Source organism: Onychostruthus taczanowskii, unplaced genomic scaffold (genome assembly GCF_017590055.1).
Source record: "Onychostruthus taczanowskii isolate IOZ18803 unplaced genomic scaffold, ASM1759005v1 scaffold14, whole genome shotgun sequence".
Classification (NCBI taxonomy): domain Eukaryota; kingdom Metazoa; phylum Chordata; class Aves; order Passeriformes; family Passeridae; genus Onychostruthus; species Onychostruthus taczanowskii.
In genome coordinates, this window is record NW_024498573.1 from 1,825,805 (window position 1) to 1,853,189 (window position 27,385).

Genomic DNA, 27,385 nt, shown 5'->3' on the forward strand with positions numbered 1-27,385 from the left:
GCCAGGCAGCCCCAAATCCAGCCAGATGTGGGGTTTTTAGGAATCTGTTTGCATCTAGAAACGATGGGGCTGCCAGGGGTGACGGCGCCAGAGCCTCGAGGAACGAACAGGACAGAGAACAAGAGCCAGGAGTGGATCTGTGGGTGGAAAAGGGGTCCCTGGATTCCTGGAAGGATTAAAGTGCCTCGTAAAACAGCCTCATTCAGGCAGCTGGCGCTGACATCTCGGCTTAACAATGCTCTTTAGCAGCCGCTTAAGAAAGCTGCTCTCAGGAGGTTTAAAGCTGCCATAATTCACGTCCATACCTCGGACCATGAAAGGATGAAGAGAGGGTTTATAGCAGCGATGGGCTGCAATCGTCTCCTCACAGCCCTTTGCTCTCAAGCTTTAGGAACTTTAGGAAGATGCCTGGATGCTTGCTGGGCTCTCTGGAGTTGTGTGGGATCCTGGCAAACAAGGCTCACACTTCTCCAAAAAGCCAGGGCTGAGCCCAGGGCTCTGCAAATCCAGATGGAAAGGTTGGGAGATGGAGAAAATCCATCCTGGAGGAAAATCCATCCATGCCTGCAGAAGGTGGGCAAGGCTCTGAGGTGGGTGGGTGGCACACAAGGCGACTTTGGGAATGCCCACAGACAGCAGGGATGAGCATTTCAGTGCTCAGTGGCACTGAAAAGCAGGAGGTGACTCCACAGGGATCTGTGCAGTTTTTCAGGCTGGCCTGTGATAAAATTCCCAAATTCTCCTTTTCAGGCTGGCCTGTGATAAAATTCCCAAATTCTCCTTTTCAGGCTGGCCTGTGATAAAATTCCCAAATTCTCCTTTTCAGGCTGGCCTGTGATAAAATTCCCAAATTCTCCTTTTCAGGCTAACCCATGATAAAATTCCCAAATTCTCCTGGCAGTGCTGCCTGCAGCTCCTGCCAGAGCAGTGTGAAGCCCCAGGGTGCTGCTGCCTGGAGCATCTTTATGGATTAGGGCTCTCCGGGTTCTCCACTGGTTTTAATGGGGATGATTAATTGTCTCGTCATTAATTCAGCTGGAAATGTGTCATTTTGATTCTTTCCTTGTTTGGGGACCGATTTTTCCCCCTGCCAAACGCTCCTGAGAAGCTGCAATGCTGTCACTGCCACCCTGCCCCGGGTCAGCGGGGAGAACAGCAGGGGTGGGGAGCAGGAATTAAGGAGCTGATCTGAGATGTGGGTGAAGAACCAGCCCAGGGGACAGCACAGTGCCACAGCAGACTCCAGACTCCTCTGCTGTCACCCTGTGAAACCCTTGGGATGCTCAGCACCTTCTTCATCGCCCTTCACCCTCTTTTCTCCTCCTCCTCCTCCTCGGTGTGTTTGGTGCCTCCTCCTCCTGCAGCCCCACACCCAGCGCCCAGCTCCACTCCAGCCTGGTCCCACAGCCCATTCCCAGCTGGAGTTTTTGGCACCCATCACCCCCCAGCAGCAGCAATCCCTGCCCCTGCACTCTGTGTTTGAGTCCCCCCGGTTTTCCTGACTGCATCCAGCCTCTCCCTCGGCTGCCACAGCCCCTCCCAAAGTGCCCTGGCATTTCTGTGTTCCCACCAGCCAGGGGCAGCCCCTCCCTCTGGTGCCAGCTGGGAAAAAGAAGAGTGGGAAGAGCAGCACTTTCCATTCTTTATTAGTGGGAACAGTTTGTTCGGTGACAGGAGCAGAGCTGGGACCCTCCAGCTGCACCCAGAGCTCCCCAGGGCAGCCCCCCGTGTGCCCCCAGCCCCCTGCAGCTCTCCTGCCATGCAGGGCTGCAGCTCCAGCCTGTGGAGGGCATTCCCAGGCAGGGCAGAGCACAGTTCCCATTCCCAGGGGGAAAACTGGAGCATCCCCACTGCCAGAGCTCAGGCTCTGCTCAGCTGGGCCTTGGCCCTGCACTTGTCCCTACCAGGGATTGCTCCCCACGGGATCACAGAGTCCTGGAATGGTTTGGGTTGGGAGGGACATTAAAGATAATTTAATTCATTAAAGATCGTTTAATTCATTAAAGATCATTTAATTCCCACCCCTGCCATGGGCAGGGACACTTTCCACTATCCCAGGTGGCTCCAAGCCCTGTTCAACCTGGCCTTGGGCACTTCCAGGGATGGGGCAGCCACAGCTTTTCTGGGAAATCCATTCCAGGGCCTCCCCACCCTCACAGGGAAGGATTTCTTCCTGATATTTTGGGATACGAGTGCTCAGTGCCAACACTGATCCCTTTTGGCTCCGTTTGCCCCTTCCCTGCACCCCAAACGAGGGAGGGAGCAGCAGCTGGGCACTGCCAGGGTTTGGATTCTCATTAATGACCTGGCACAGCAGCTGGGCACTGCCAGGGGCTGCCAGGGGCTGGGTTTGGATTCTCATTAATGACCAGCTCAGCACAGGGAACAGCAGCAATCAGGGAGCCAGGAAGGGTCTTGGGAGGGGAAGAGGAGCCCTGGTGAGGTGGCAGGAGAACATGAACAGCAGGTGCTTGAGGAGCAGCACGAGGGGAAATGGAATGAAGTTTCCAGGAGCAAACGCAGGTGGGAAACTCCCAGCAGCTCCTGCTGTGGAGCACGGAGCCACCTCCCAGGGGACAGCACAATAACCCCGGGGTCAGGGCACTCAGAAATAGATCCAGCAGAGGATGGAATCCCTGGAGCAAGCCTGAAGGGGCAGGCAGATGGATTTGGACAGCTCTGCAAGGCAGGTCCCTGCCTTTGGGCTGGCAAATGATTGAAGTTCTTCCCTTCCTCTCCTGTACCTGCTCTGGCACATCAGGGACTGGGGAGAAAGAGAAATGCCACAACCCCAGCCATGCCCCTAACCTGCAAACAACCCCAAGAACTGTGTTTCCAGTACAGAATAAGGGACTGGAGCCAGCCAGGAATCTTCTGAGGAACAGGTTTTTGGTGGGAAATATCTCCCTTCAGAAGGTTTGGACTAAGACTTGGCAGGGCTCTTCAGAGGGAAGGGACAAATCAGGTTCTCCTAGGGCAGCTGGGAGCTGTGCCAAGGGATTTCAGGGTATCCTGAAAGCTGTGGGAGAGCAGCAGGGCACCTGAGAGCCCCCCAGATGAGCAATTCTCATGGCCCTGCACAAAGAAAGTCAGGATAGAGGGGCACTGCTGAGCTCCTGCAGCCTCTGTCCTTCCCAGCAAAGCTCTGCCCAGCTGAAGATTTATTCCCAGCTGGGGTGGGAATGAAATGCTTTTAGTCCTTGAAAGATCCAAATTGCATTGAGACCAGCATTCCTGGTCTCAGTTTTCCTCTTCCCTCGTGTGCCCAACCCCTGTCCATTGAATCCTAGAGTGGAAGGACCTTAAAGCTCACCCAGCTCCACCCCTTGCCATGGGCAGGGACACCTTCCACCACCCCAGGGTGCTCAGAGCTCCATCCACCCATCCTTGGACACCTCCAGGGATGGGACATCCTTTTCAGATCTTAGAGAACCACAGGGTGGGTTTGCTTGGAAAGAACCTCAAAGACCACCAAGTCCGACCCCCCCAGCACAGCAGGACACCTGCACCAGGAGTTGTCCCTGTGAGCTGCCCCTCTGCTCAGTGCCCTCACACAGGCTGGCTGTTTGTGGGGAGAGGGCTCCTTTAGCAGCTTCACATCAAGCAGCGAGATAATAAATAAATAAATAGGATTGCACTGGAGGGAAAAGGTTTTGCAGCTGGAAGCCCGAGAGGGAAGGTCTGAGATGGGGCTCCCACAGTTCAGTACCAGCATGTCCTGCCCAGGTCTGGGAGCAGCTCAGTGACCACAGAGCTGCAGCTGGGCCAGCACCTGCCACTTCAAGGTTTTTTATGATTTTCAGCCAGTTTTTTCCTGCTGTTTTCTGCCTGAGGCCACAAGTCCCTCCATCTCTTTCTCTGCTCAGTGAGTTTTCCAAAGTCAGGAGCTCGGTGTGCTCCTTCCCACAGCTGCAGGAGAGGGATGGATGTCCTGCCATGTTCTGAGCCTCAGGTGGGAAATCTTGGCTCCCAAGGGTGGCTGGTCCTGCTGAAATGTGACTTCCTGCAAGGAAAAGGATTGCCAGGTCCCAGCCTTTCCAAGGCAGGACAGTTGGAGATTTTTTTGGAGCAAGGAGAGAACAAAGGCCCCATTCCTGCCCTGTGCCAATCCTTCTGCTCCTTGGTGACAGTCAGGGCCCCCGTGCTCTCTAGAGGAGAAGAGGTAGACAGAGAAGACACCAGAAGGAGAAACAAGCACAGAATAAATCAGAGGAATCTTCCACGCTCCTCTCTCTTGGTCTTGGACAGATTCTTGTTTCCCCTGGATCCCCACCCAGCAGGTGGACAGGCTGCCATCAGCACGTCCTGCTGGGCTCCTGACGTGGCTGTGCCTCTTCCAAACCAGCTGGAGACCCTGCTGCTCCCTTTTGGAAAGGCTTTTCCAAGGGAAAAAAACCCTTGGCGCCATTTGTCATGCTTTGGACATCCCCTCCTTCAGTTCCTGTGGCTTCCTGGTGTCCTCCAAGGCTCTCAGAGCCTCTCCTGGTCCCTTGGTTGTCCTTGCCCGGCTTCTCCTGGAGGTGCTGCGTGGTGGGTGATGGGTTGGGATGAGGACCTTAGCCAGGGCAGTCACTTCCCACAGCGTGCCCCGGCTCAGGGAAGCGAGGCCGTGCTCCCACTCCATCTCTGCAGAGCCCTCACGAGCTCAGGGTGGTGAGGAACAGAGGCTGGCTCATTCAGCTCTCCACCATTCCTGGACATCCAGGGATCTCTGTGGGGAACATAGAGAAAGGAAAAGAGCGTTAATTTAGCACGGAGAGGTTGGGATAGAGGAGGGATTCGGATGTCAAAGCCAGGAGAGAGATTAAACCTCTTTCCTTGATTGTGGAGATATGAAATGACTGACAGGTCAGATGAAAAAATGGGAAATTAATTCAGAGATAGAGAAAGGAACAAGTACAGAATATGCCAGTGTTTTTATTTTCTGGAAGTGATATTTTTTAATAAGGGCATGTAAAAGATTATCATCTGTGTGTGTAGGAGAAGAAAACAGTTTTAAAGCCAAAAAGGATCTGCACAGAGGGAAAAAAACCCCATATCTGTTCTTTGGGAACACAATGCCTCTCTCAGAATAATTCTGGGTATCCAAACTGGAGTTGGATTTCTTGTGCAAATCAAGGATGAAGTTCCAATGTGACAGGGATGATTTGCACCAGAGTCCCTTGCCAGCATCTCTTCAAAAACATTATTTGTACTCCATCTGCCCTGCAAGGTGTGTTTATCCCTCCCTCCTTCCTTCCTTGCTCCCTTCTTCCCTTCTTTCTTCATTCCCAATCTGCGCCAGGGCCTCTCCACCCTCTCAGAGAAGAATTTCTTCCCCAATATTCCACCTGTGTTGATTTGAAGCCATTCCCCCTTGTCCTGTCCCTACAATTCCCGAGGAAAAGTGGAAATCTTGCAGATTATGAGCTCTTTAGAAAATGACTGTGTGAAATAATCCCAGCTCTGCAATTCCAGCAATTTCCACAGGCAGCAATCCCCCAGGGGACCAAGGAGCAGCAGTTTGTCCAGGGTGGACAATCCCCCCAGCCATGAGGGATGGATGAGGGAAGCTGTGACTTTGAGCACTGTGGAATGCTGAGCACGCTGGAGTTTTTCCAGAACAAATCTGGAAACTCGGAGTGAAGCTCCTCTGCCCTTTTTGATCAGCTGGGAGCCCGAGGCCTCTTCTGCAGCAATCCTATAGATGGTGCTTGTCAGCTTCCAAGGAAACCTGAACCCTTCCCAGAGCTCCCAGAGCAGAGCCACCTGTGGGGTTCAAGTGGGAAGGAAAAGTGGATACTCCAAAATAATTCCATTTTTTTGTTCAGAAAATGGAGCCACAGAGCTCAGCAAGGCTCCGTGTCCAGCTCTGCATCCCTCACCACTGGGGTTTGATTGCTGCTGTTGTAATTAGAGAGTTTTGCTCATTATGGTGGTGCTGCTCATCACCCCCATCCCTCCAGGGCTGAGATCCTGGTTTGGCTTTTCCCAGGAAAACAAAGGAAGTCGATGTTTCTGGATATCTTACACAAGATGACCACAATAATGACTTTGTGGTGTTCCACATCCAAGCCACACAGTCTGACAGGACACAGAAGTGCAAAGCCCTCATCCTGCTGCCCCGTTGGATCAGCTTCCCACCCAATCTCCAGCTTCCATGGCAATAATCCCAGTTTGGTTCCCCTCCTGGCAAACTCCACCATGAGCAGTCATTCAGTGAGAACCAAACGGGTGGGAAAATTGGGACCATGTCCTGTTGCCTCTCACTGCACCTCCATGGGCACCTTCCAGCTGAGAGAGGCTCCTCCAGGTGACTCTCAGAAGGTCCCAGGTCCAGCCTGAGGTCACCCTCAGGTCACCCAGGTCACCCACTGCTTCTGAGCCAAAGGGTGGGATTTATCCCTCTGGGGCTCTCCTGGAAGAGGGTCAGCCAACGGGAATAATCACTTTACACAGGATTTATCCTTCCTTTCATTGAGGACCTCTTTGAGGCCCAAACTGTGCTGAAGCTGCAACTCATTTCCATCACCTATTGTGGAAAGAGTGATAAAGTTCTGGAATGGCTGCCTGAGGAGGTGGTGCAGTCACCATTCCTGGGTGTGTTTAACAAAGCCTGGATGTGGCTCTGGGTGCCAGGGTTTAGTTGAGCTGTTGGGGCTGGGCTCGACTCCATGGTTTTGAAGGTCTCTTCCAACCCAGTGATTCTGTGAATTCTGTGAATGTGTGTGATTCTGTGAATTCTGTGATTGCGTGTGATTCTGTGAATTCTGTGAATCAGTTCCAGCAAAATCCATGGAATTGCTCTGCCATCAGCCCGGCATCCCAGAGCAAGCCCTGCCTTGCTGCTCAGTCCCAGGACACGCTGAGCCCGAGCTCCTTTGCAGTAAATCAGCAGCACGACTCCGAAATGAAGGAATCAAACTCCCCTTCTCAATTCCAGCGCGGCGCCGACGTCAGCGCGGCCATCCCGCGTTTATCCTCGTGTCACTGAGAGAGGATTTAGCCCTCCCTGATTTATTCCCCTGTAAAAGCGAGGTGCAGGGGGAGCGGGGTTTGCAGCTTGTCCAGGCCCTGATGGGAGGCAGGGCAGCCCAAACGGCGGCATAATCCCAAGAATCTTTATTTATGGGCTCCGGGCGGGAGCGCGCGCGGAGGGAGCGGGGCTGGGAGATGGCAGCTGGAATAAACAGCACAGCCCTTCTCCCAAACATCTGCCTCGTAAAAGCACAAAATCAGATGTTGTCCTGGAATGCTGCTGGCTGCTCCCAGTGACACGGACGGAGCACAGCTCGCCTGACCCCTTCCAACATTTCCTCTGCCCTGGGAGCTGAATTCCTCAAGGTTCACAAGGCAAAGCTTAATACTGAAAACAGAAGTTGGCTGAGGAAACCTTGCAGCCTCTGGTCCTGAGCGGCGCCTGGTCACCTGTGGGAATCTTGGATTCAGCAGGATGGATCAGCCACATCCCACAAAGCCAGGGATGCACAGCCCTATTAACAACTTCCCAGAGGGAATCCTCTCCTTTATGTTCCCTTCTTTTGGTTCAGGACAGTCCTCAGAGAGGTGGAAGCCTGATGATGATGTTTTTGGTCATTAGTCCTAATTAATCCCAGGCTCAAGGACAGCCATTGCACCGGGTGGAGAGCTGATGAGAAAGTCAGAATTCCCTTTCCAGTCAATGGGAATGGATTGCTGCCACAGAGTCACGGCAGGAGCTTGAAATGGCTCCCAGGGGACATTTCCTAAAGGGTCAAGGAGAGGATGAAGAGGAAAACAAATTCCCTGTGGATTGTCTTAGTGCTTTGCACTAAGTGGTTTTGCAAATCAGCAGGAACAGCAGTGACAGGACAGGGGGAATGGCTTCAGACTGAGAGGGAGTAGGGTTAGATGGGATGTTGGGAAGAAATCCTTCCCTGGGAGGGGGGGCAGGCCCTGGCACAGGGTGCCCGGAGCAGCTGTGGCTGCGCCTGGATCCCTGGCAGCGCCCAAGGCCAGGATGGTTGGGGCTTGGAACAACCTGGGATAGTTGTAGCTGCCCCCGCCCATGGCAGGGGGGGAATGAGATGATTTTTAAGGTCCCTTTCAAGCCAGACCATTCTGGGAGTCTCTGATTCCATAAATTTTATATTTGCTTCACTCCATTTGAATGCTGTACCCTGGGAAATCTCCATGGGAGATGGATGTCCATGGACATGGAGCTCTCTGCAAGGCAGCTGAGCAGCTCCTCCCCAAGCAATCCAAGGATTCAGGGTGGAATGAGGGCAGAGCAAGACAGAATTTCCTGCTCCAGCCCTCCAGAAACCAGGAAAATCTGCCAGCCTTGCCCTGCACAATCTACACCTCCACGGGGGTCTCACAACCCAGTCAAGCCTGGCACAGCTCCTCTCCAGACTGTCCCCCTTTCCTTTCCTGCCTCTCCAAGCTTTCCTTGGAAACTCCTGCTATTTTATCCTGTTTCTGCAACCTGTCATCCCCCATTTGCCAACAGCTCCTCCTGGAACATTTAAACAGCATCTGCTCCAAGTGCAGGGTGTGAGAGGAATCCCGGGGCTCAGCAACAGGAGAGGAACCATCAGGTGCTCCTGCACAGCTCAAGGGAAAAGAAAAACCTGTGAATGCCTCACAAGAAGCCAAAGTGTAGCATAAAAAACAACTCTAGAGTGTCCCAATCCCAGAATCTAGTCTGGTTTATGATCCCTTTTATCTAGGAAAGGAAAAATTCCAGCTCACCCCTTCCAGTTTGCTGTGCCAAGCCCAGCTGGGCTTTTGGTCCAGCAGCCACAAAGCCAAACTGGGACACAAATTCCCAGTTATTTCTTAGCACGTGTCCAGCTTTCCCCAGGAGCCAGGCACCAAATTAACTCCACATCTCTAATGCTGGCTGTGGTATCAAACTTCTCTGAAGATCCAAGTGCTCTGTGCCCTTAACCCCCACTGCAGGAGCTCCCAGCACTGGGATATCACTCAAACCTCCCTGAGTGAAGATCCCTGGCTCCCACACTGCTGCAGTCCCATTCCTAAACACCAAACCTGGATTTTCATCTCCTTTGCTGAGAAATAATGTCCCCGTCAAGTGATGGGTTTGAAGGACTTCTTTTTTTCCAAGTACCTCTGGAAAGCAGTCAGGTTGGGAACAGCTGCAAAGCAACATCTGTCATCCCATTTCCCTTGTCCCAGCTTTTTGAGGGTTTTTTCCTTCTGTTCAGTTTTGGGGAAGTGGAAGGACACTGATTGCTTTGGGTCTTGTGGGGTTTTTGAATCACTGAACAGACTGAATGTTGCTCCCAACAGAGGGAGCAGGGAGCAGGGGTAGAATCATGGAATGACTGGGGCTGGAAGGGACCTTAAAATCACCCAGTGCCACCCCTGCAATGGCAGGGACAGCCTGCACTGTCCCAGGCTGCTCCAAACCCTGTCCAACCTGGCCTTGGGCACTGCCAGGGATGGGCCAGCCCTCTCAGGGAAGGATTTAATCCCAAAATCCCATCTAAACCAATGCAGGCAATGCTTTCCCCTTGCTTTGTGGCACTGTAATTTCCTTTTCTTGGAGTGATGCCAGCAGAGTGTAGACTTGTCCCTAAGCCTGGCTTACACCCAATTTCCTCTGCAGATATTCCAACTAACACAGGGCTTAAACCCAAGCCAAACAAGTTAACAATGGGCAAAACAACCTTCTCCATGCAGGAACAGATCCCCTCCTCCACCTGCCTTTGGGCTGCACCCAAAGGAAGATCTGGGATGGAATTTTGAATTTTCCACCTGCCTTTGGTCTGCACACAAGGGAAGATCTGAGATTGAATTTTGGAATCTCTCCTCCACCTGCTTTGACTCCACACAAGGAAGATCTGAGATGGAATTTTGGAATTCTCCACCTGTCTTTGGGCTTCTCACAAAGGAAGATCTGAGATGGAATTTTGAATTCTCTTCTCCACCTGCTTTGACTCCACACAAAGGGAGATCTGGGATGGAATTTTGAATTCTCCACCTGCCTTTGGGTTCCACACAAGGGAAGATCTGAGATGGAATTTTGGAATCTGTCCTCCACCTGCTTTGACTCCACACAAAGGAAGATCTGGGATGGGATTTCAGCTCCCTCCTGCCACAATCCAAGCCCAAAGCTCTGAGCAAGCTGCTCTCCCTGGCCCTGCTGTGAGCAGGGGATTCTGCTGGGATGTTGGGATGATCTCCAGGGTTCCCTCCCAGTTCCTGCAGCTCTGTGAAACCCAGAGGCAGGAGCACTGCTGTGTGCCAAGCTCAGGAGGCCATGGAAGTCAAAAACTTGGAGACACCACCAAATCCTCCCAAGAAAAGAGCCAGCAATGATCCTCCAGATGGGAAAGAGCCAGGGATCTGACAGAAGTGGGATTATCAGCAGGTGCCTGTGAATGCCTGGAGGGGATCCACACCAAAAACATCCCACATTTTAAGAAAGCAGCGTTTGTGGACATTTGGATTCCAGCAGTGAAAATCCTTCCCCAGACTCGGCGTCATCGCTTGTGGAATTCAGCCCTGAGCTCTGATTTCCTCTGACTGCTCCAAGGATTTCTTGGAAAACTTGTAAATGGATTTGGGGTGGTCAGTTTGATTGTTTTATGCAAAATATCTCAGCGTCAGGGGGAAATGCAGAAGGATTTGTGTTCTAGGAAGTCCAACAGAGCCTGGAAAATGAGTGCTCAGCCAGGGCTTTGCTTCCTAGCACAAAAACCAGGGATATCCTCTCCATCTGCTCGTGCTGCTGTCTCCCACCTGAAGACGAGAAGAAAATCTTCTCTTGAAGCCTGAGCAATGTGTTCTGCCCCTCAGAAATTCTCTTCTCAAGGTGGAGCATCCATCATCTCTCCTTCCCATCCCCTCCTCACAGAACTCCATGGATTCAAACTCCATGGATTCAAGCTGTCCCTGTTTCTCCCTTCCCACTGGAGTAACCCCAGAGCAAACACATTTATTTCAGCCTGGAGGAATGGCAATTCTTGCACTCGTGGTTAAATCGCTGGATTTTGGAGGATGCTGCTCCTGGGGAGTTTCATGGATCTTCCATCCATTCAGTCAGTGACCAGCAGGTCAGAAATGCACAATTACAGAGGGCAGGGAGAGGGACAGAGCCCCAGCCGGCCTCTTGTGCAACACATCCCCACTAACTACTTCCAAAGCCGCTCCAGAGCTTAAACCTCATCCCCAAAATCGCCTCGGGCAATCGCTCACTCAGCACTAGCTGCTACTCAGTGAGAGTAAATCCCGATTATTTTTTTTTTTTTCCCCTGATTCTTCTCACCCACATCAAAGGGTGGAGCACAGGAGCTGTGCCAGGGCCTGGTAAACACTCCCAGGGCTGAACCGGTGAGGAAAAGGCTCCAGCACGGTTGGGCTCACACCAAGTTTGGCTCAGCAAAGCCCAGCTGGGCTGGCAGCAGGGTGCTGATGCTATCGCAGGCAGACACAACACCCAGCAGCCAGGCAGGGCCAGGCTCCCAGGGCTGTTTACCCATCACACCTGGGCAAACACAGCCTGTTTTCCCAGAGCCCAGCTCCTGTCGCCCTGATTTTTTAAGTTTTTCTAAGCCTTCTGATGTTTACGTCCTTGTAGCGAACTTTCTCACACGCTTTATGTAAATCACTTATTGCTTTGTGTTCTTTTGTGGAGGAGGAGAGGTTTGATGGACTGCTGGTTTGTCCAGTGTCATTGGAGAGGTGGCACTGTCACCTGCCAGTCCACTGAGTCACTTTTGGAAATCTGTAAATGTTGGAGTCAGCAATTAAAAGTGCCTTTTTTACCTCGAGAGAGCAGCCTGTCCACATGGTATTATTTCCTGTGACAGCACCAGGGCTGGGGTCTCCTGCTCTGCTCCCTGGCAAGCCCCTTCTGCAGGGCCTGAGCAAATGGTTGGCATCTCCCAGGGAGATATAAAAAGCTTTCTCTGCGGGATGGAGCTGGGCTGGTGCTGATCTCATGGTTCCAAGTCACGGTGACCTGCTGCACTTGATGGATGCAGCCCTTCTTCCCTGCCCCTGCCAGCAGCAGCACTGGGGTGGCCTTTCCCACCCTTTCCAGGGCAAATCCCAGCTCACAGCACAGCAGCCAGCCCAGCCTGTCCTCCTGACCCCCAGAGATGGGGCTGGAAACCAGACACACACTCCTTGCAAAGGAAAAGTGCAGGGATGTGCCAAAATGGCAAGGGGAGGATGCTAAGGTGACACAAGGGTTTCCTTTTGGTCGCTCATTTACTGTAATTTCCCTCTTTAGGAAGGTTGAGAAGCTCAGCTGTCACCTGAAACCTCATTTGGAAATGGGTGGTCCCAAGACTTGTAGGAATGGGAGGAGTGTCCAAGGAGCTCACTACATCCCTCTGAGGGTCTGATATGGGAGATTTTCAGGCATGTTTTATTTTAAATCAGCTTCACAGTTATGACAGCACTGAAATCTGAAGGACCCCCGCTTTTTCCAGAGCTGGGTGACATTGTCTGGTTCCTCCACACCTGGCCCTGTGGTTCCAGGGTTCACTGCAAAGGCAGGAGGACAGAGCAGGGCTCAGGATCACATAAAATGCCCGAAACCCCTGTGCTGTGCAATGAGAGAGTGGTTTTTGTGCACAGAAATCAGTAAGAGGGCTGTGGGAATGATAACTGAGTTTCCCATAAATTACTGGAAGCCAAACTTCAATGACTTCCATGTAAGGAAGATGAAAGGAGGAGCGGGTGGGATTTATTCAGCTCCACACATTTATTCAGCTCCATTATTCTCACCTCCAAAACCAGTCCGGCAACCCTTTAATCCCTCAGCAGCTCATCTGGAGATTGCCTCTATTATTAACAACAAAGTGCTCATTATTCCCATCACCATCCTTTGAAGGAGCCGTGGATGGGGTGAGGATTCCTGTGGGGGGAAGCGGGGTGGGGCAGGAGACACAGATTTAGGAGGTGATGTTCCTCTGCCTTGTCCCAGACTCTTCTATCCAAGGAAGAAGTGGAAACCCCTTCCTTCTGCAAAGACACAGCCTGAAAAATTTCCAGGCCACTTCTGAGCAGGATAAACCATCCCTGGGTCTGCACTAGAGCAGAGAATCCCTTCAGAAATTAATAAATTTCTCTTATTAATTGTAACAAAAAGGAATTGGAACTCCTGGCTAAACCCACGGGGGATTTATTTCCTCGAGCAAAGCCCCAGCATGGACCTGGCTTGGCTGTTCCTAGAATTAACATTTGTGCAGGAATTGCCATTCTCAGCCTGTGGACCTGGCTTGGCTGTTCCTAGAATTAACATTTGTGCAGGAATTGCCATTCTCAGCCTGTGGACCTGGCTTGGCTGTTCCTAGATTTAACATTTGTGCAGGAATTGCCATTCTCAGCCTGCACTGTCCAGCCCCATTTGCATTGATGCAATCCTTTCTCCACTCCCCAGAACTGAGGCACCCTCGGATGAATCACCCCAGGGAAGGAGGAAAGCTGCTGCAAACACAACCTGTTCCATCAGGGCAGGAGGAGGAAGAGAATTCAGCAGGTGCTCGAGGTTAATGCAGCAAGCTGGCAGGGTCTGCAGTCACTTCTAGGTTAGGATTACTCAAGACCGAAAAAATACAACATAAAGTGATTTTCTACTGCTGCCAGGCATGGATAGCATGTTGGGAGTGAAGGATTGTGTCTGATCCTTTGGGGGTGCAGCTCTGAGTCTCATCCCCTCTGTGATCTGGAAGATCTGGTGGCTGTGTCTCACAGCCACCTTCAAACACAGCAAAGGAAGAGAAGGGTTTCATCCTAAAAAAATACAACATAAAATGGTTTTCTGCTACTGCCAGGCATGGATTGCACTTTGGGAGTGAAGGATTTTGGGGTGCAGCTCTGAATCTCATCCCCTCTGTGATCTGGAAGATCTCGTTGTCTCACAGCCACCCCCAAAAGTGGCAAAGGAAGAGAAGGTTTCATCCTAGAAAAATACAACATAAAATGGTTTTCGGATACTGCCAGGCAAGGATTGCACTCTGGAGTGAAGAATTGTGTCTGATCCTTTGGGGGTGCAGCTCTGAGTCTCATCCCCTCTGTGATCTGGAAGATCTGGTGGCAGCTGTCTCACAGCCCCCCCCAAAAGTGGCAAAGGAAGAGAAGGTTTCATCCTAGAAAAATACAACATAAAATGGTTTTCGGATAGTGCCAGGCAAGGATTGCACTCTGGAGTGAAGAATTGTGTCTGATCCTTTGGGGGTGCAGCTCTGAGTCTCATCCCCTCTGTGATCTGGAAGATCTGGTGGCAGCTGTCTCACAGCCACCCCCAAAAGTGGCAAAGGAAGAGAAGGGTTTCATCCTAAAGAAATACAGCACAAAATGGTTTTCTGCTATTGCCAGTCAAGGATTGCACTTTGGGAGTGAAGGATTTTGGGGATGCAGCTCTGTGACCTGGAAGATCTCGTGTCTCACAGCCACCCCCAAAAGCAGCAAAGGTCCTGGCAGGGGGCAGGGGCAGGAGGCAGTGGCAGGTCCTGGCAGGGGGCAGTGTCAGGTCCTGGCAGGGGCCGTGGCAGGTCCTGGCAGGGGGAGTGACAGGGGCAGTGTCAGGTCCTGGCAGGGGCAGTGGCAGGGGCAGGAGGCAGTGGCAGGTCCTGGCAGGGGCCGTGGCAGGTGGCACGGGCTGGGCTGTGAGTCACCAGGGCACAGGGCTGTTTCTAATCTGGGCCCTGCTGTTTGTCAGCACGGAGTAGGGTGACACCTTCACGCTGCCTTTCTCTCTTCCTGCCACTGACAAGCCTCAGACAGGACTGAGGTTTTGAGGAGTCACACAGAAAGCCTGGAGGGACATTTTGGTCTTTCTGAGTCCCGTGTGTGGCAGCAGCAGCACAATTCCTGCCCAGGCAGCTGCTTTCCAGGGCTGCACACAGACACAGGACAGACATCCCCATCTCCAAGTGCTCCTGTTAATTATGACACTCAAGGGTTCCTCACTTAGCATGTGTTTTTTCTCTAAAACTTGATTTTTCTTGCAATAATTTGTGGGCTGGGTAATGAATAGAACAAACACCTGAAAAATGTAACAATGCATGTTGAAAATCATCTGAATTTTGCAATGCCTAATCAAGGTAGTCTTTCTTCAGGGGAAGAAAAACCTATTCCATTATTAACAAAGGATCTATTTCAGAAGCGTCCCATTGAAAAATGGACATTTGGACCATGGTTTACAGCCCTAATTCAGCCAGGGTCCCTCCCAGGCCCCCATCCCGTGGGAGGTCTGGAATTCCCTGGGGCACAGTGAGCTGTGGGCCTCTCCACTCATCCTCTGGGGCTGCCCATGGATCAGCCACCTCAGCAAAGTGACAGTGATAGTGACAGCTCATGTTCCCAGGGGCACTGGGAATAGCAGGGCCACAGCCCTGGTCACACGCCAGCAGAGGTGACAACGCTGACCTGTCCCTTCCAAACACACCACAGCTCCTGCCTGGCATTGTGGAGACCCCAGGATGACAAATAAAGAGCAAATTAAGACCAGCAAAACCCCTGGGAGCGACGCTGATGCCAAAGCTCAGCAGCACCCCAGGGACCCAACCCCTTCCCACAACCCTTCCAACTGGGAAAACCCCATTTCCCCTTCAGCTCTTCTGGCTGGCAAAGTGGGCAGAGGTTGGGCTGGATTCTCTGAGAGGTCTTTCCCAACCTCAGTGGCTCTGTGATTCCCCATTCCCACCTCCTTATCTCCGAGGCCAGGCAGGGGACAGGGCGGCTGTCCTGGTTTGTCTCCATACCTGTCACACACTCACCCCAAAGGCATCCCTGGCTCCAGAATGACAGGAACGCCTGCCCCACGCCCTCCCAGCCATGCCTTGGCAGGCAGCAAGAAGGAAGCAAAGCTACTGCTCATTCCAGAGGCAACCATCATCTCCCAAACCTCCGGGAGCAGACGGGGGAATGGCCAACGTGGGAGGGCAGAGGCACCAGCCAGGCTGCCTGCCCTGAAAGGCAGATCCTGCACTGAAATGTGGATCCTGAACAGAAACACAGATCCTGAACAGAAACACGGATCCTATCCTTAAATACAGATCCTGCCCTGAAACACAGATCCTGAACAGAAATGCAGATCCTGCACTGAAATGTGGATCCTGAACAGAAACACAGATCCTGAACAGAAACAGAGACCCTGAACAGAAATGTAGATCCTGCACTGAAATGTGGTTCCTGAACAGAAACACAGATCCTGCACAGAAATGCAGATCCTGCACTGAAATGTATAACCTGAACAGAAACACAGATCCTGCCCTGAAACACAGATCCTACACAGAAACACAGATCCTGCACTGAAATGTGGATCCTGAACAGAAACACAGATCCTGAATGGAAACACGGATCCTGTCCTTAAATACAGATCCTGCACACAAACACAGATCCGGCACACAAACATAGATCCTGCACACAAACACAGATCCTGCACACAAGCACACACTCTGGTGTCAAGGCAGAGCTCAGAGCAGGATTTGGGTTCTGCTGAGGCCCCAGCCCCAGGCCAGGCTGGTTCAGGTTTATCTCAGCATCGTTCTCTCCTGCAGGGCTGGCCGTGCTGCTGACACTGTTCCTCTCAAAAACCACCACCAGCAGCAGCTCCTGATTCTCATGAGGCAGAGCTCAGCTCGAGGGCTGGAGCAGAGGGGTGACAGCCTGATCCCAGCCTTTCCCAGGCAGGTGAGGGGAATGGAGAGGGGGGAAAGCTCTGGGCAGTGAGAACAGATTCCCCCATGAACTGACCCAGTTCCCCCAGCCTAGTCCCCTACAGATATTTTGGGGGTGCCACCAGCTCTGCTGTGTGCAGACACACTTCCTCTCCCCACCACCATCAGAAAACACACACAGCTCCCACCGAGACCTTTGATTTCAAGGCCAGACTGCAAGAAACTTATTTAGGTCTCCAGTTTTTCTCAGAAAAAAAAAGCCACGCATTTCCACTCATGTGTCCAATACAAGGGTGGGACTTTCAGGCTTTGGAATCCTGAAACCCCAGGGATATTTTGCACTGCTTCTGAAGTCTTCTCCAAGGCTGCCTCACAATGTGCTGTCCCATGGGACCTCCATGCGACAGCCACCAAGGAGGTCATGTCCTGACAGGCACCATTTAATCTGACGGCAGTGTGGCTTTGGGGGTGATAAGAAATGTTTTCAGCAGCGTGCTTCTTGCTTCAGCTGCAAAGTATCAAGATGAAGCTGTTCCCACCCAGGGATGAACAAGCATTTCCTTCAGCCAGGGAGAAAAAAAAAAAAAAACAAAGATGAAAGAGAGGTTTTTCACACTCACATACACTTAAGAGGAAAAAATATTTACATGAGGGGGAAAGGACTTGGCAGGGCCTCCCCAGAGGCCATTTGCTGTTTGTGCTGAGGCTGCAGAGCCACTGTGGGACTGTTTTGAGGGCTGGGACATCCCCTTGCTGTGGATTGTGTCCGTGAGCCCTCAGTCTCTGCCCTCCTTGGCATTCCTGGAGGATCAGAGCCAGGAGGGGCTGCTGGCAGCTCTGGCCTCCGGCTCCCTGAGGCCTTTCCTTGGCATTCCTGGAGGATCAGAGCCAGGAGGGGCTGCTGGCACCCTCAGGGGCAATCAGGCCTGGCTCTGAGCACCTCTTAAACCCAACCAGCTTTCCAGGTGAAATATTCCCTGTCAGGAATGTCCAGTTTTAACAGGAATGGGGAAAGGTGGGTGGCAGCAGCTGCTGCCCCACGGATGCTGAAGGCCTGGCTGATTTTTTCCTCCTGCAGTCAGCCATGGCTGGGGCTCTCCATCCCTTGAAAGCACAAATTGTTATAATTTGGCAGGAAATGCCTGGTGCAACCTCCCTGTCCCGGCTACACAATTCCCTGCTGTTGTTTCTGGAAAGGAGAAACCTCAAAAATGTGCAGGGCACAGTGTCCTCAGCTGCCAAGGCTTCATCCTGGGCTTAAGCGGCACAAAGGGCACAAAATCCTTGTCATTGCCACATTCTGGGCTGGCATCCTGCTTTGCATCACTCCTGTTCTTTCCTCACCCCCACCTGAAGCAGGAGGGACATCAGGACACCCGAGGACAGGCCAGGAGGTTGGTGCCTCTCCAAAGAAACACCTCCAGGAGCTTTTCCAAGATGAAGCAACCTGCTGCTGCCACCCCGTTCCTGCAGGACAAGTCACCTCCTCACCCTCTCCCAGCCCAAATTCCAAACCCGCACAGCTGGGGAAGCTGCAGCTCTCTCCCAGCCCCAGGGAATGCTGGCACTGGTGGCAGCAGCAGAGGATTAAACCCTGCCAGCTGCTGGGAGAGCTGCCACGGGGGCACGGGAGCAACCCACTGCTGCCAGCCCAAACAGAGAAGCAGGTGGGTTTTGAATCCCTGTCTGCAGATCCTGATGGGAGAGGGGAAAACCAGAGAGTGCTGAGCACCCACAGCCCCCTCTCCTGCCAGGGCTGAAAGCACTGGAATAATAAATAAAATAAAATAAAATAAAATAAAACAATTGTAACATTAAATACTATTAATACTATTAATAACATTAATAATAATAATAATAATAATAATAATAATAATAATAAAGTTTTTGTCCACACTGTGTTTCCTCCCTGCTCCTTGAGGTGTTGGTTTTCTTTAATGAGCCCTGAAGGATTCACAGGGAAGATGTTGGGAAATATGGCAGAAATGGCTTTAAGCAAGGACACTTGACTACAGCATAAGTCCCATAAATCCTCTTTATTTCAACACGTCAGTCAATAGGACCTGCAATAAATACTCGGAGTTTTGAACATACAGATCTTCATCTCTGTACTTACCTGGCACAGCAAACCCTTTACATTTCCTTGTTTATGTACAGCTCTGTGTATTGCTGTATGTAGATAATAGATATATACATGCAGATGTATTTATATGTGCACTTGTGCAAAAATGTCTTTACCAAGGACAGGAAACAAGTGAATATTTCCCAATCCACTCTCCCTGGCACTGGCAATATTGCACAGAAATTCAGCTGGATGCTCCTGCCATAGGGAAAATGGCAAAACTGAAATTGCATGCATGGAGAAGCAGCCAATCCACTTTTTTTAATGATGGAGAAAGTTAAAAAAAAAAAATCTTAGTGCCCCCTTAAATACTGTCCTTGATTCAGCACCTTTACACACAGCAATTCCTGCTGCCAAATCCAGGGGGATGGAGGTTGTCCTGGAGAGAGAATCTCCTTCCAAGCTGTGCAAACTGCATTTCCAGCTCTGTCTAGAGCTGGGCTGTGTCCCTAAAACCCCGAGAGACTTTGTTTGTGCCAGGCAAACACCAGGGTACAACAGGGAAGGGCTGTGCCACAAGGTCTGCTGTGGGGACAGCATCTCCCAGGAGCCAGTGCTGCTGGAATATTCCTGCCCCGCTCTGGAAAATGACAAAAAGCACCTCCAGGTGGCTGTGGGTGCAGCTGGTGCCCCACAGAAATGTGTTGATGTGAGGGTGTAGCCAAGCCCCAGCATCCTCACAGCCCGGGCTCTGTGCTCACTGTAAAATCACAGAATCCCAGAATCCCAGAATTCCAGAATCCCAGAATCCCAGAATAATGAGGTTGGAAGAGACCTCTAAGATCGAGTCCAACCTAAGCCCTAACACCTCAACTAGACTATAGCTCTAAGTGCCATGTCCAGCCTTTTTTAAACACAACCAGAGATGGAGATTCCACCACCTCCCTGGGAAGACAATTCCAGTGCTTTATTATTTTTTCAGTGAAAATTATTTTCCCTAATATCCAACCTATACCTTCCCTGACGTAGCTTGAGACTGTGTCCTCTACTCTGCTCTCTCTGCCCCCAGCAAGAGAGATTAGTGCTGGTGTTTGCTTTCAGAAGAGCTCCAATAAAAGTAGAACAAGGGGCAGAAATGCTGGGGCTGCTGGGTTGAAGTCTCAGAGAGAGCCAAGCTTTCACACTGGAGCAGGTTTTTGCACAGGGAGGAGATGCCAAGGTGGCCACGGAGCAGAAAAACCCTGCAAAGTGCGAAAACAGAGATGAAAGGATCCCTCACCCTGCAGAACACGGATCTCAGGGAGCCTGGAGTGCCACTGCCCGTCCCTCTGTGCTCCCCTGAAGCTGCAGAACTCTCTGGGTCCTGTTCCCATTGCAGGAGTTACCAAAGAGTAGGGTCAGCCAAGGGGCTGCCTCAGTGCAGCTGGGGAGGGGGACACGGGGGGAACGCTGTGACAAGAGCAGCAGCACCTTCCCCAGGTGCTCCTTCCATCCCCACAGCCCAGGGACACTGCCTGGTGAGGAAACCTGCCCTGCTGCTCTCAGGGTGGCACTTTGACAGAGAGCAGAGAGCAGAGAGCAGGGCTGTGCTCCCTCCTGCCAGAGGAATGAACGTGCTCATAAAGCCATCTCCCTGGGAAATGGATTCATCACCCAGGGAAAATAAACACCGGGAGGCAGAGGGCTGGCAGAGGGAGGGACAAAGCCTTGCCTTGGTCTGTGGGGTCTGGGGATGGAATTAAAGGTGCAGGAGAAGCCTGTGCTCGTGTGCTGGATGAGGCAGCAGGGGAGAAAACAAGGCTGGCAGGACAGAGGGTTTGTCTGGAATTCAGGAAGGTACCCCCTGAGCTGGAAAATAGGGACCTGATCTCCTGTGACAGGGTGGGCACTCCATGGATGAGGAAAAGGCTGTGGGTGATGCCAGCCTGGATTTAATTAAGCTTTGACACCGTTTCCCACAGCATTCTCTTGGAGAAACTGAAATCCTTTAACTTGAATGGGTCCATCCTTCACTGGGACAAACCTGACTGGGTTACAAAACCCAGAGTGTGGGAATGGAATAAATCCAGCTGGTGCTCAGTCACCAGAGGTGTCCCCAGGGCTCAGTTTGGGGCCAGTCTTGTTTAATATCTTCATTAATGATCTGGATGAGGGGATTGAGTACATCCTCACTCAGTTCATAAACTGCAGGGGAATGTTGACTTGCTGGAGGGCAGGACAGCTCTGCAGAGGGATCTGCATCAATGGGAATGCTGGGTTATTCCTGGACTTGACCTTCAAGGCCTTTTCCAGCCTAGAAGGGTCTGTGATTCTACACCACAAGGGCTAGAGATGCTGGTGAGTGAAGGCTGCCTGGCCATGCCCTCCTGGAGTGGCACAAACACAGCCCTTGTAGTAAATAAACCTGAAATAAGCTCTGCAAAGCCCAGCAGCTGGGAGAGAGGGGGCAGAGCCATGTGCTGCTCACACATCCACTCCCTCTGCAGCCTCTCCTTTCCACACTCCTAATCCCTGACCTATTTTCAAACATTTGGGGGCATTTGGGAACTGAAATCTCTGCCCTCCCTCTCTGCTGTGCTGGGGCCTCACCCTCCCCTGAGCCCCAGGGTGGGGTCTGTGGGAATTAATAAAGGTAAGCTGACTGTACACGAGCTTTTACCATCTTTCATTGTCTCAGCCATGCAATGAGGCTGATGCTGCAATGAAAGCTCAAAGAATGTACCCCAGCAGTCCCATCCTGTTTGTGAAAATAAACCCCAAACATCTACACTGGGTGCACCTATACTGAGTGTTTTCCTACACCAAGTGTGTTCCTACACTGAATGCGTTCCTACACTGTGTTCCTACACTGTGTGCACCTACACCAAGTGTGCACCTAGACTGAGTAGTGTTCCTACACTGGGTGCACCTACACTGTGTTTTCCTACACCAAGTGTGTTCCTACACCAGATGTGTACCTACACTGAGTAGTGTTCCTATACTGCACCTACACCAAGTGTGCTCCTACACTGTGCACCTACACCACGTGTGTTCCTAGACCGAGTGTGTTCTTACACTGTGTACCTGCACCAAGTGTGTTCCTACACTGAATGCGTTCCTACACTGTGTTCCTACACTGTGTGCACCTACACCAAGTGTGTACCTACACTGAGTAGTGTTCCTACACCGAGTGTGCTCCTACACTGAGTGTTTTCCTACACCAAGTGTGTACCTACACTGAGCAGTGTTCCTACACCAAGTGTGCTCCTACACTGAGTGTTTTCCTACACCCAGTGTGTTCCTACACTGTGTTCCTACACCGAGTGTGTACCTACATTGAGTAGTGTTTCTATACCAGGTGTGTACCTACACTGAGTAGTGCTCCTACACTGTGTTCCTATAGCGAGTGTGCACCTACACTGAGTGTTTTCCTACACCAAATGTGTTCCTACACCAGGTGTGTACCTACACTGAGTGTGTTCCTACACCGAGTGTGTACCTGCACCGAGTGTTCCTCCCCAGCACCCCGCAGCCTCGGGGCTCTCGGTGCCCGTGCAGCACGGAGCAAGCAGCGCTGCCTGCCAGCCCCGCTCCTGCCCTTCGCCTGCTCGTGTTTATCCCGGGGCTGCCCTGCGGCCTCTCAGGCCACAAATGTCACCGTGTCACCGCACCCTTCCTTGGCCGCACCCTCCCAGCACCTGGGGCACTGCTGGCACCCCTGCGGGAGGATGAGGGAGAGGCTGAGCTTCCCAATGCCTTCCTGGTCTCAGTGTTTAACAGTAAAACCAGCTGTCCTGCAGGTACCCCCTGAGCTGGAAAATAGGGACCTGATCTCCTGTGACAGGGTGGGCACTCCATGGATGAGGAAAAGGCTGTGGGTGATGCCAGCCTGGATTTAATTAAGCTTTGACACCGTTTCCCACAGCATTCTCCTGGAGGAACTGAATTCCTTTAACTTGGATGGGTCCATCCTTCACTGGGACAAACCTGACTGGGTTAAAAGCCACATTCCCTGTCCCTGCTGCAGTGCTGAGCTGGGCAGGGGACAAGAGGAGCCGGGTCAGTTACAGCGCCTGGGGAGGACGGGGCTCTTAGAGCTTCTCCTCCTTCCCAGGCAGGATCAGCAGCACTTTGGGAAACAGAATAAGGAGCAGCAGGAGTTCCCAGAGCCCTTTTTGCCCTGAGGGGTGTGAGAGCTCGGGCAGTTTGTCCCCACACCTCGCAGCAGCAATGTCCCCAGCGTGCTCCTTGCACCCAGGTGTCCCCTCACCCCCAAACTGACCACAACGACAGCGACAACGCCACCAACACCCCCGCGGTGCGTGGAAATGCGGGGGGTCCGCACACCCGAGCATCCCCCGAGCATCCCCCGGGACACGGCGGCCCGAGAGGTCCCGGGAGTTTTTCCTGCCCTTTTCCCGAGTATTCCTGAAAGAACCCCGCACTGCACACCCTCCCGGCCGCGGGTCCAGCGTGTCACACCGGGGTGCACCCCCAACACAAATCGCTGCTCCCCTCCAGCCAGGGACTGTCCTGTCCTGTCCTGTCCTGTCCTGTCCTGTCCTGTCTTGTCCTGTCCTGTCCTGTCCTGTCCTGTCCTGTCCCGCAGCCCACCCTGCCCGGGGACACCTGACAGAGCCTGGCACACGGGACAAAACCCCTCCACACCAAACCCAAGCGACCTGCAGCCGTCCCGCGGTCGGAGCCACGGTGCCACGGAAAATCCAAATGTTCTCCTGCCCCACCTCCCCGGGCTCGCTGTCATTTGAGCCTTGCAGCTAAACAAACCGGGCGCTTTACGAGCTTTTGGCTGGGCTGTGATTGTAGCCGCGTGTCACCCGACTTCCCAGTGCCACATTCCTGAGTGCCACAGTCACAGGCTCACATTCTAGGCAAACGCTCCGTTTATTTCTATCACTGCTTTTGGGGGTTTTCCCCTACAGAAAGTCTTGGTAAAACAAAACCCCAGAGAGCATTCGCAGTTTCTGGGCGGTGATCAAACAGTCCCAGAGCCGGCAGCCCCGAGCCCGCCCCGCTGCCTGCATCCCTTCCCCGCCGGTTTGTCGCAGATCAAATTCAGGAGTTTCGCCACCTCTGCAAAGTGCCCCGGGCTGGACAATCCTTCCACCCCCGCCCCAGGTGCCCTCCTGGCCTGGAGGGCTCCCACAGCCACCGGCGGGGTTGTGAGAAGGGGACCGGCAGCAGTCCCACGGTGCAGGGGGGTCCAGCCCCGCTCCCAGCTCCCTGCAAGGTCATGAGGTAGCTCAGTCCCAGGCCAGTTCAGTCCCGGCCACGGCCAGAAAGGCCCTCCGAGGACGAGCATTCTGCACAGCCTGGCATCCCCCACCCCGCTAAGAGACCCCCGGCTGGTGCCCCGAACCAGGGGGGCTGCCAGCAGCCCCTCCACCCTGCCAGGGGCCAGCCTTGCTTTGCAGAGTCTGAGTTTGGGATTTCTCGCAGCTTTTAGTTTTTAGGCACTCTCTAAAAAAGAATCACTGTTGTTATGAAAGGAGGTCGATTTTCCTTGCAAAGGCTCCTCTGTGCAACCCCCGCCCGAGCCCCCAGCACCCTCCCCGCCGGGCACAGTACCTTTGCCGTGCAAAAAGTCCTCGGGGCGAGGGAAGGAGCCCTCCTCGCAGAGCAAGTCGCAGGTTTTATCCGGGGCCAGGGGGTAGCCGTTGTCCTCCTCGTTGTAGTCGCTCCTGCCGTTGCTGTTGGAGTAGCCGTTGGCGTACATCTTCAGGGCGGACCTGCGCAGGCACAGCAGCTCCTGGAAGGCGTACCTGAAGTCGGGGCTGCGGCAGTAGATCAGGGGGTTGAAGGCAGAGTTGACGTAGCCCAGCCAGTTCAGGAGGATGTACAGGTACTTGGGAATGATGTTGTCCTGGATGACGTGCACGATGTTGACGATGAAGAAGGGCAGCCAGCACAGCGTGAAGGTGCCCATGATGATGCCCAGGGTTTTGAGGGCTTTGTGCTCCTTCAAGAAGAACTTGGAGGAGCGGCGGTGCCCGGCTCCTCCTTTCTGCTCCTGCTCCTTGTTCTGGGTGTGAAACCTCCCCTCGCTCCTGTCTATCTTCTGCAGCTGCTTCTTGGCCACCTGGAAGACCCTGGCGTACACGAAGACCATGACGACAAGGGGCAGGTAGAAGGAGATGATGGAGGAGGCGATGGCGTAGGCTTGGTTGGTGAAGAAGTCGCAGCACATCTCGTCCTGGTAGCAGCGGATGGCGTCCTCGTGGTCTGCCCGGTACCAGTGCATCTGGATGGGCAGGAAGGAGGTCAGGCCCGACACCACCCACACCACCAGGATGACCACGCGCGCCTTGCCCTTGGTCAGCAGGCTCTGGTACTTGAACGGGGAGGTGATGGCGAAGTACCGGTCCACGGCGATGACGCACAGGGTCTCGATGCTGGCCGTGACGCACAGCACGTCCAGAGAGGTCCAGAACTCGCACCAGAAGTTCCCAAACTTCCACATCTCCATGATGATGTGGCAGGCGCCGAAAGGCACCACGGCCAGCCCCATGACCAGGTCGGCACAGGCCAGCGAGGTGATGAAGTAGTTGGTGACAGTCTGCAGGCGCTGGAAGCGGGCGATGGCCGTGATCACCAGCACGTTGCCGAAGACGATGGCCAGCACGATGAGGGACATCAGGATGCCCATGCCCACCACCCACACGTCCCGCGACACCGTGGGGTCGGCGGCGCTCTGGTTGGCGCTGGCGTTGCCGCCGGGCAGCTCTGTCCCCGCCGCGGCCATGGCCCGGCGACAACCCCGGGGCGGCGGGGAGGGCTCGGCTCCGCTCAGGGCTCCGCAGCCGCGGCGGCGCTCCGGGAGCCGCGCATACGGGACAGGTGCGGGACAGGTGCGGGGCCGCTGGGCTGGGGCGCCTGGCACCGCTCCGCTCCCGTCCCGCCCGTGTCCCAGCCCGTGTCCCAGCCCGTTAGGCGCCGCGGAGCTTTTTAAGTGACAGCAGCCCGTGACATCAGCCCGCCGCAGCCAATGGCAGCCGGCACCGCACCCCGAGCCCCCCCCGCACCCCGCGGCCACCCCCGCCTGCCCCACGCGCGTCCCCGCCCCGTGCGCAGCATCCCCGCCGTGTCCCCGCCGCCCGCTCCGTGCGCGCTCCCCTTCCTCGCCCTGTCCGCCTGTCCCCCGCCCCAGGGTGACCCTGTGCTCGCTGCCGTGTCCCCGTGCCTTCTGCCCGCAGCGCGATCCCTGCGTCACTGATGTCCCCACGCTCCCCGCCCGGAAGTGTCCCCAGCGCACCCGTGCCCCCCGTGTGCTCACCAGCACGCACAGCACCGGGAAAATCCCGAGGATTCTGGGGCTCCTGGCACCCCGTTGTTGTTGGCGGCACCCCGTGTCAGGATGTCACCCAGGTCCCCATCCCTGCCAGTCCCCAGCTCAGCGCTCTTGCTGCACCCCAGTTGTGAGGGACATCCAAGTGGAGCAGCCACAGAAATCCCAGAGCTGGTCAAGGGTAGAGACACCCCTTAACTGTGCTGGGGGCACTGGCCAGGCAGGGGGTGACCACTGGACACTGTGGCCGGCCACGCTGCAGCCAGGCATGTGCTCAGAGCTAGACACTATCACAAGCATTCCCCTCCAAAACAAACAAATTGTCTAAATAAGGGCTGAGGAATCCTGAAAACTTCCTTTTAGCCTGAGAGCAGATAAGGCTGCCTCTGGAGTTTCATTTCTGCCATCCCTCTGAAGCAGCACTGCTCTCCAGAGGCACATCTCACCCTGCTGGCCCTGGCTGCTTTAGAGGTGACAGCTGAAAGCTGTGGTTCTGAAACTGCCCTGTTCCACAGAAAGGGAGAAAATAAAGAATTCTTTTCACCCAGATTACCCCAAAGCCACCAGCAGCAGCTGCAGGTCAGTCCTGGTTGGATGCAGCTTTGTGGCCCTCCCACGGCACAGGCAGTGCCAGACTCCTGCCTGTGTAGCAATTAAACACTTTTCAATGGTGAATCTTACTTGAAACTCATCAGCTCTTGGGCTCTGATGCGTTTTCATGATTCTGCCTCATTTTTCCTGCAGTGCTGGGGTGCCAGGGCCAGGTTCCCCACTCTTTGCTGTCTTTGCCCCACTGCCCCACACCACAGCCTGCTGGGTGTCCATGCCATGCCCCAGCTGTGCTGGGGATATTTATTTATAGGGAAGGGAGGAAGTTTTGTGGTTTAAAGCAGAGGGCAGATGAGGTACTGCAATCAGGAAATGAGATTAAAGGCAGTTAGGAAGTGTCTGCCTTGCCCTGAACCGGCGGCTTCCCTGCTCTTCCCACTCTCCACCTCTGCATCCACACACTTCAGAGGTTTAAAAAGGAACAGAAGACCCAGAAGTCACCCCCCTACACTGCAGACATTTGGGAAAACAGGGGCGCTGGGAGGAGCTCATGACCTGAGCTGATCACCTGGAGCTTCCCCTGCTGTAAGAAAAATGAGGTAAAAAAAGGGGCCATCCCTCCCTACACTCACACCAGGCAGAGCTGGGACCTGCTGGGTTCAGTTTGTGGCACCGAGGCTTTGTCAGAGCTCACCCCAGCAGGGCTGTGCCCCACAGGGGCTCAGGGAGCCCCAGCTGGCTGCAATGTCCATTTCCACCCTCTGCCCCAGGCCAGCAGCGCTCACCTTGCAGGGAAAACACGGCCAAAAGCTCCTGGGAAAGGAGGGATGTGGAGGACATGCAGTAGTGGGACAGAAAAAAACAGAA

The 27,385-nt window shown here is 53.6% G+C and overlaps 1 protein-coding gene across 2 annotated transcripts; it reads right to left on the reverse strand.

Annotated features, from left to right (window-relative positions):
- Window positions 1-1,628: 1,628 nt before the first annotated feature.
- ADRB2 (adrenoceptor beta 2) lies at window positions 1,629-25,605 on the reverse strand. 2 transcript variants are annotated; one of them, XM_041397528.1, is made up of 2 exons: window positions 24,253-25,605; window positions 1,629-4,711 (listed from the first exon to the last, which is right to left on the reverse strand). In XM_041397528.1, the coding sequence occupies exons 1-2, from the start codon at window positions 25,424-25,426 to the stop codon at window positions 4,677-4,679; spliced, it is 1,209 nt and encodes a 402-aa protein (XP_041253462.1). In that variant the 5' UTR covers window positions 25,427-25,605; the 3' UTR covers window positions 1,629-4,676. The 2 variants fall into 2 exon arrangements, with proteins under 2 accessions (XP_041253462.1, XP_041253461.1); XM_041397527.1 differs by lacking the exon at window positions 1,629-4,711 and adding an exon at window positions 23,278-23,907.
- Between the last annotated feature and the right edge of the window lie 1,780 nt (window positions 25,606-27,385).

Coding starts and splice junctions, on each gene's coding strand:
- ADRB2 (XM_041397527.1), bottom strand. CDS start 25,426: ATGGCCGCGGCGGGGACAGAGCTGCCCGGCGGCAACGCCAGCGCCAAC. Junction 23,908..24,252: donor GGACTTTTTGCACGGCAAAG/GTACTGTGCCCG, acceptor ATGACCTTGCAG/GGAGCTGGGAGCGGGGCTGG.